Source organism: Acromyrmex echinatior, chromosome 13 (assembly GCF_024713525.1).
Source record: "Acromyrmex echinatior isolate Ae372 chromosome 13, ASM2471352v2, whole genome shotgun sequence".
Lineage (NCBI taxonomy): Eukaryota > Metazoa > Arthropoda > Insecta > Hymenoptera > Formicidae > Acromyrmex > Acromyrmex echinatior.
Genome location: NC_141864.1, coordinates 12,160,982 through 12,170,557, shown reverse-complemented (window position 1 = coordinate 12,170,557; position 9,576 = coordinate 12,160,982). Strand labels below are relative to the sequence as shown.

At 30.3% G+C, this 9,576-nt stretch overlaps 1 protein-coding gene across 2 annotated transcripts in view; it reads right to left on the bottom strand.

Annotated features, from left to right (window-relative positions):
- Positions 1–575: 575 nt before the first annotated feature.
- L (zinc finger protein Lobe) overlaps positions 576–9,576 on the bottom strand; it is an 84,481-nt gene continuing 75,480 nt past the window's right edge. The window contains exons 7-8 of one of the 2 annotated variants that reach the window (XM_087412654.1): positions 9,056–9,280; positions 576–6,627 (exon numbers count right to left, since the gene is read on the bottom strand). In XM_087412654.1, the coding sequence (XP_087268780.1) occupies positions 6,262–6,627; positions 9,056–9,280 (591 nt within the window). In that variant the 3' untranslated portion in view covers positions 576–6,261. The remainder of the gene's footprint in view (positions 6,628–9,055; positions 9,281–9,576) is intronic. The other variant, XM_087412655.1, reaches the window with a different exon arrangement.

Sequence of the window (9,576 nt, the reverse complement as noted above, 5' to 3'; positions counted from 1 at the left end):
TGTACCTGTAACGGTCATCGTTATTACTAAAAGAATTGGACACCGAAATCAAAAATTGAGTAGTCTCAAACCATAATCATAACCAGTCCAAAATTTAAATTCATAATATAATCTCGATCTGAGTCCCTAATAATATCAGTTTTAAATTCGATTCGATTCATTATAAATATCAGCTTTGAATTAAGTTTTGACGGAATAGTTAATAACTTCTTTAAAACAATACATTGTAATCGCGAATATAATTTATTTACTTACACGTAATTCAGATATTATTTTATGTTGTTGTACTTGAAACAGACTAATACATAAAAGCTAATTTCAAAATAATGAAGTATTTTTAATAACATACACGGTTTAGATTTTTTAAATAAACGAGAAAATGAAATTATTTTCTAGTTACAAATATTATTGAAATATAAACAATATGATGAAACTGTATTAAAGATGCTTTCTAATAAAAAATAAGATTCTTTTTATCATACTTTTGTTATATTGTTTATTTTTTTGATATATATTAATATAATTTATATAAATTAAAAATGATTTATTTTTTAACATAATTTTTTCCCTTTTTTTTTGTGCATTTAATGTAAAATCCAGGAAATTTGATTTGATATCAATTCGTTTTCGAATTAAAAAAATTCGATTTGATTCAATTCGACATAAAAATTTAAAATTCAATTTTATTTGTTTTCGAACATATTGTCAAAGATGGTTCGATTCGATTCGTTCTCACAAATACTTGATTCGATCATCTCTAGATTTATTTATTTGTATATATTTTAAAAACTATTATATAAAAAACTAAACATAAATAAATTTTAAACTATTGTTATATGGATGTATAATGAACTAATAATAATGGTAATAATAAATAATTAAATAAACAAAATTAAAAGTATTTACAAAAAATAGAGATTGAAGCTTTACTTTTGATATAATTTGTTAGCATAAATGTACAAATAATCACTCAACTTAATATCTTATGGAGATATTTGAGATAGAATAGAATCAACTAAAGAAGTCAATATGCAAAAACATGTTCGAATTTGTCTATAAGCGCGCGCGCACAGTGTTATATTCATCTCATGTTAATTCCACCCTTAGTGTCTTCTATAAATTAAAGAAAAATATTTCGACTTAACTTAGGAAAAGATAGACAATTAGACCAATTTAGAACAATAATTTATTTGTATATAATTATCTTATTAAAGATTATATATTCTTTTTTGGAACGGTTACTGCTCTTTTCTCCAATATGTAATCTACAGGTTTCAAAAAAAAATTATTTCTTCTCTGCTAGAAATAAATCGCTAAAATCATTGAAAATCGCTGAAATTTATGTCAACTGATCCATTTCAGCATAATTCATACTGAAATAGGTCAATTGATATAGATTTCAGCGATTTTAGCGATTTATTTCCACCAGGGGTGGATTTCTGTTTCCTTTTGGGAAATCAGTAGTATATATCATAGTACGCAATTTTCTTTTTGTATTTTCTAATTATTTATCAATCAAATTGTCATGACCAAAAGCGTGAAATAACTTAGGAAAAGATAGACAATTAGACCAATTTAGAACAATAATTTATTTGTATATAATTATCTTATTAGAGGTTATATATGCCTAATGGACAAGTTACTGTACATACAGTATGATTTCCGAAACAATAACTTATTTCATACAGAACTATTATTTATTATTATATTATATGTCTAATGGACAGGTTATTGCATCTGCTCTTAAATATCGATAATCTTATGCATTAATATAAATTGATGGAATATTTATAATATATATTTTCTGTTATTTGCGTAATATTTACAAATTTTGTTCACGAAGATTATTATCTTATCGAGTTCAGCACCCATTATAATAAATCAATTGTAATTAATCGTCAAGCAATCGTTTCACATATATGGAACACAATCAGAAATTAACAAAACAATACCATAAAACGTTCAATATTAACGTTTAATATTAATATCAATTTTATATATATGTATATATATATATATATATATATAATATATATAACATATTATAAATATTGTATATTTATTATATATTATATTTATATTATTTATATTTTTTATATTTACGTTTAATGTTACAAACGTAATATTATACGTATAAAAATAAAAGAAATAGAGAATTTAACGTACTTAAGATAATTTAATATCTTTTTTATAACTTCAATTTTCAAAACTTTTCTATAAAATTTCTAAGAGTATATTATAAATGAAAAGAATTTGTCTATCAAGACAGACTGAAATGTTTTGCGTTTATGAAGAGATTAAAAATCGATTTTGTGCATTAATATCTGGCATCCTAATAAACCTCAATTTATAGTAATATAATTTCAATGTAATCATTTTATATACACATTTAACAATATAACTGTTATATATATATATATATATAAAACATATATTATATTTATATTGTTAAAGGTGTGAAATAACATTGATATTATATTATTGTTGATATTTACTGAGATGTGGCACGCATTGAATTTCTTTCTTTCAGTTTTCAAAATTTAGATAATAACATATATATAATATAAATTTAACAAGTTTAGTACTGATATATACATATGTATATAAGTGTACATACATTCATTTAAGGCCCGATTGCACCAACATATTACTTTGATTTTAAGCAAGGCTTAAAACTCTGTCCTTATTTCTTTCGGCTTTAAAAAGAAAGAAAGTTTCAAATCTGAATTAAAGTCAAAGTAATGTTAGTGTAATTGAGTCTAAGACGTACATCATGATTGCTTTAACTTTGGCAGTTGGTCGAGCTTCACTAGAGCAGCCAAACATACCTCTCTCTCTCTTTCTCTCCCTCTCTTTCTCTCTCTACCATTCATCGAAGTATTCAGAAAAAAAAAACAATAACAACTTACACGTTGTACGTAGGCTACTGGAAAAGTTTCTGCAATCTAATACTTCCAGTGGCTCCAACGTTCTGCTACTATCATATCCGTACAATTAGACATTTTTAACCTATAATTCAGTTGACAATTTGTACCCAAGCCAACTAGTTTTGTTTGCATAGTATTTTAAAAGAAGTTATGAGAGTACAAATTAGTTCGGTCCGTTATCCAAAAGATAGCTCCTGTTGTGAATGGTTCATAGTGACAGTTGATTTTGGCGTTTTTAGAGAGATTAGACATCTGCTAATAATATTCAGTTTATATCGCTTTGAGTTTTATATAAAAACCTTGATTTTTACTGTGTTTGAAATGTCGAATTTTGTATTAACCAAGCAGCATTTGCGGGAGGTTCTAATTTTCTGCTTTAATTGGAAGAAAAGTGCAGCTGAAGCCCATCGAATACTTGTCGAAGTTTATGGTGACACTGCTCCAACTGATAAATCATGTAGGGAATGGTTTCAAGGATGGAGATTTCAGCGTTGAAGACAAGCCTCGCTCTGGACAGCCAAAAAAATTCGAAGACAAAGAATTAGAGGCATTACTCGAAGAAGATCAGAGTCAAACGCAAGAGGAGCTTGCAGAATCATTGGGAGTAACTCAACAAGCCGTTTCTGCACGATTGAGAGCCATGGGAATAATTCAAAAACAAGGAAATTGGGTGCCTTATGAAATCGAGAGACATTGAAAGGCGATTTTTCACTTGCGAACAGCTGATTCAAAGACAACAAAGAAAAGGTTTTTTGCATCGGATTGTGACTGGAGATGAGAAGTGGATATTTTATACAACCCCAAGAAGAAAAAAATACTACGCTAAGCCCGGTCAATCGTTGCCATCGACCTCAACATCAACACCAAAGCTGAACATTCATGGTTCGAAGATCATGTTCTGTATCTGGTGGACCAAAAGAGTGTTGTTTACTATGAGCTGCTGAAACCTTGCGATTCCATTACGGGCGATCGGAATCGGCTACAATTGATTCGTTTGAGCCGTGCATTGCGAGAAAATCGGCCGAAATACGAGCAAAAACATGATAAAATTATTTTTCTTCATGACAACGCTTGGTCTCATGTCGCAAAAGTCGTAAAAAAATTTGGAAAAAATGGGATGTTTTACCATACCCGCCGTATTCTCCGGACATTGCTCCTTCTGATTACTGGTTGTTCCGAAGGATGCAGCACGATTTGGCAAGTCACCGGTTCACTTCTTTCGCAGAAATCGAAAATTGGATCGCCTCCAAAGACGAATTATTTTTTCGAGATAGAATTCGAAAATTGCCTGAGAGATGGGAAAAAGTAGTAGCCAGCGACAATACTTTAATTAATCTGTTCATTCATTTTGTTTTGAAATAAATGCATTTTTGAACACAAAAAAAGAGACCGAACTAATTTGTACTCCCAATGTGAGAAAATGGAAATTTCGTGTGAAAATGTTCGGGCAATGATTTTTTACGATTACAAATGTAATCTAACTCTGAAATAATGCATCGATCGACTTTATTTGACTTTTGGGGATGAAGCATCATTCAATAGGACTGTTTATAATTGGTTTGCCGAATTCCAGCGTGGGCGTATCTTTCTTTGTGACGAATTCCGTGAAGATCGTTCATCCACGTCTGTTGTTGCCACTTATGTTGATGCTGTGCGTGAAATGATTGAGTGAGATCGCCATATGACATACCGCGAGATTCAAGCATCCTTAGGCATTGATATGAAAGCAATACATACGATTTTGTATGATCACTTGAGCGTACGGAAACTTTGCAGTCGTTGGATTCCATCTAATTTGATCGAAGCTCAAAAACAGACTCGTTAAATGGAGCAAAGAAATGCTCAAGAAATTCAATCGAGGTCAGTCAAATTTGGTGTATAACATCGTTACTGGGGACGAAACATGGATCTATTCGTATGAGCCCGAAAATAAACAACAATCCACTGTTTGGCTATTTCAAAATGAACCGAAACAAAAATTGTTCGTTCACGCAGTGTTGTCAAGCAAATAATTGCTTGTTTCTTCAGTTATACCGGACATGTGGCAACCGTGGCTTTAGAAGATCAAGAACTATAAATATTGATTGGTGTACAACAATTTGTTTACTAGAAGTCATAAATGAATTGCGTAGAACAAACCGAAATCGTCGCATCCTTCATCATGACAATGCCAGCTGTCACACAGTACGTCAAACCGTTGATTTTTTGTCCAGTAAAAATGTCGAATTGATTCATTGTCCGTATTCACCTGATTTATCACCTAATGACTTCTTTTTGTTCCCAAATATTAAAAAGAAGATGCGTGGTAAGCGATTTGAGTCGCCTGAAGCAGCTGTTGAAACATTTTGTATACTGATTTCTGAGATTGCAGCCTCAGAATGGAAAAAATGTTTCGAAATTGAGCGTATGCAAAAATGTATCGATCTAAAAAAGGTGAATACTTCGAAAAACAATAAAGCCATTTATCAAATTTTACATGTTTTTTTTCATATTGTTTGCAGAAACTTTTCCAACAGCTTACGTATTTCTACAATCATAATCATAAGCATAAATAAAGCTTATTCGAAACAATGTAACATGAATTCCAATTATTCACTAATCGAATTTAACATAAATAAATCTATGTTTCTTGAAAATGTGAATATTCAGCGTTTAAACACGAAATTGATATAAAGATCTGAGAAAAAATGTTAAAAAAGCAATCTTATATCGTATAACAAATTATATCGAAGTTTTATTACCGCTATGTAAGAAACCAACCATTTGGAATAATTATAAGAACGGCAATTTTCCTCGATAATATTCTTAATTAATACTGTATCGAACTTCATCAGGCCTATCCGCAAATCGATATTTACGAGACTTTATTATAAAGAATATCCGTCTTTTAAAGCCTCGTCTACAATAGTCGTACAGACTGTCGTACGAGAATTTCGCAGAACTATTGTTATATAATATTGTTCTTTTTTTCTAATCCTACGCTTGCGACGCAGTCGCAAGAACTCATATTGTATAGAATTAAGATAACTTCAATTTTTTGCGATTGACAAGCGTATCGCATAAACTCAGCCAATCACAATACAGTTAATTTGGCGGCAGAAATTCGTGTTGCTAGTTGATTTTGTGTATTTCCTTGCTGTCGTACATACTCATCTAGTGACATTTTCATGACATGTGATAAATTTTCCTGCGGCATTACTACTCACAATATATGACACAGCCTGCGCGATTATTATCAATGAGATTTAAAATGATGATAGCAAACTTGAATAATCAATTATTAATAATCAATTAATCCTAAAATGGAACGAAACGTAATGCTGACTGAAGAAAGTCACGATTCCATCCTGCCGGATGTCGCTTCGTTGTTTATTTCTGTCTTCAGTTTCTGTTCATTTCGTTCAGCCTCTTCGTGATGTCCCATCTGATCATCCACGTTCACTTCCTCCTCCTCCTCTTCGTTCTTTTCTTTACCACTTTGCACTACTTCCTCCTTCACCGTTACATCATCATCGCGCTTCTTCGACTCGCGAGTCTTCGTCTCATGAGCGCTCTCGACTGACGAAGAGTGGATCTCTTCTCCCGGATGATGAAAGGTCAGTACGTGGTGGTCCAGTTCCGCGCTGAAGAAGAATTTGAGTGTGCACTTGGAGCAATCGTACGGTCTCGCGTCTAGTCCGTGTTCTTGCAGCATATGATTCTGCAAACAGATGCATTGTTTAGTGAACGAAATAATAAATTCTTGATTTGCTATATGATATTTGAATAACTCATTGACAAAAGTTGTTATCTTGTTGAAATTTGTTTTGTTGAGATGAAAAAACTTATTATAAATCTCATTTAAATCTTCAATAAGAACTTTATTAATTAGTAGTATAGGGGAGATAGTATACTACCCTGCAATGACCTTGACATATATTGTCAAGATCATGACCCCGAGTGACAAATTTTAGCTGTTGCGCGTTGTTCTTTAAAAAGTTATTAACAAAAAGAGTTCACATTAATAAAACCTAACTTTTAGACATGACTATTCCCTGCTTTAACAGCGCAAACTAATTTCTTATATAATTGTTTATATAATTTTTCTTATATAATTTTGCTTCACCGATTTGGACAATAATTCCTTTTTCGCCAATTTGGTTGTTTGTTAATTATTGATTCATTCATATTGAACTGGCAAGCCAGATTATTGTAATTGAATATTTATTAAAGTAGAGAATAAGTATACAAGTTTTCTGTTTTAAAAATACAAATACTTTACTTCACAAACATAAATTTCCTTTTACAAACAATTGACATTGTTCCCTATTTATGTGTACAATAGTTTTATTAAGTTATTAAATTATATGAATTACCCCCCCCCCCTCCCTCTCTTTACAAAAGTTAGTCTAGTCAACTGCGTGATGATATATTTACTTTTCTTTCTAGGAATGTCTGCTTTACAAACACAAATTCTTTGTTTTAAAACCATATTTCTTTATGAACTTTTTTTGTTAACAATTTTTTAACAAAGCGAGAGTTAAAATTTGTTCAAGGTCACTCGGAATGATGACCTTGACAATATATGTCAAGATCAAAGTCATTAGAGAGTAGTCCCTTATATTGCATAATTATCAAAACTTTTTTGAAAATGAAGAAAATTAAGAAAAGAAATTATTTTATTTGACAAAACATCAGGGAATGGAAAGTTACTTTTTAAAAGTAATAAATTACAGATACTTATTACTGAGTAGAAGAAGTAAACAGTTACAGTTACTAGTTACCGATTTTTATAAGTAACTCGTTACAGTTGTCGTTACTTGAAAAAGTAACTTTTCGTTACTTTTCCGTTACTTTTTTAAAAGCGACTACCAATCAGACGAGTACTTAGGAGTTTTCTAGTCTCAAGCGCTATGAAATGGCTTATGTCTAATCGAACCATGTCCAATCGTGTGTCAAGTAACGATAAAAATAACTGTAAAATTCGTTACCGTGAACCAAAAAATGTAACTAAGTTATCATTATAGTTAACAAAAAAAAAGTAATGCAATTACCAATAAAGATACTCAAAAAGTAACTTGTAACTCCGTTACAAATAATGAATTACTTCCATTCCCTGCAAAACATATAATGAGAAATACAATTCCTATTTAAAATAGAATGCACGTAATGTTTTTACAGCTGGAGAAAAGACTTTAGTTGCTTTTGGAACAAGTGTCTACCACTTTTATTAAATATGGCTGATGAATAGTAACTGTATTTGCAAGAATAGGAATTTAATTTTGTTTGTAATAAGACTTATTTCTCTTCCTTTATTTTACAAGATTTATAATTGTTTCAGCAAATTTTTTAAATGTTCTATTCGTAATCAAGGAGCTAAATATAGAAGTTGCAATATCTAATTTAAAAAATCTTTAGATATATTATAACTGCAGCTATTCATTTCCTATAACAAACGAGAATCAAATAAAATTGATCAAATTTTATGAATTTGAATATGTATTTTAAATAACAAAAACTTTTTTGAATTCAATTGGATTTAAGTGGCTTCAACTGGATTTAATTAGATTGAGAAACTGAATTTTCTATATAAAATTTTGAATTGAGAAATATTTAGGCACAGAAAAACTGATATTATTTTTAGATTAACATAAAAATGTGCTTCATCCAATTCGTATAAATAAATAGAAATGCATTTGAATTGAAAAAGATTCATTTTAATGTTTGCGAAAGCGTATTTCTAAAAGTCTGAATCCATTTCAATCCATTTCAATTCATTTCAATCCGTTCTCGTTTACTGGATTATAAATTCAATTTATGAGAGAAAAGAGATGCTGATTAAACAAAAGCATGACAAGAAAGGTATAATTTTGCCACAATATACAATAAGCTATATTGTCTATAGCTAAAATCAATAAGAAAGTAAGATCAATAAGAAAATAATTTTAAATTTGCACAAAATGCGATTGTAAGTCAAATTTTCATTCAAAGAATAATAAATTAATTCATTTTAATGAAAATTGTCAGTTTTGCACATGTTTTTAAAGTTGTTTATATGACCGTTTTCTTCTCTAAGAGCTCACGATCACAAACATGAGTGAATAATTATTATTTTACGTTTGAGATATATCAGTAGACGGTTAAATTACCTGAAGACCTATAGGAGTTGTGAAGAGCGACTGGCAGATATAACAGCTAAGAGCGGCACAACCGGCGAAAGTGTGTTCTATTAAGTGAATTTGTAGCTGCATAGGACTGGCGGCCTCGAATAAGCACAAATGACAACGTAAAGCCTCCAAGGAAGCTTTTCCGGATGCCTCCAAGTGTTTTTTCCTCACGTGTTGCTGAATCTTGGCTTCAGTTGAAAATGATACCTAAGAATTGTAGTATTTTACCTTGAAATATATTCACATTCTTGAAGATATAATTTTAAAAACAATATTGAGAAAACAATAAGATTGAAAATAAGACCGTTTATGTTAGATACATTATTTTAAAATATGAAACGCCAGTACGGTCTGAATGTTAAAATGTTGAATTATTATATATATCATATATTCATTTAAATGAATTAATTTCTGAAATTATAATTGCGTGCCGATATCAGCCGTTGTCAGATTTTCAACGCAATCTGAAATATTAATAATCCCTCCAAATTTCCCAAATTTAA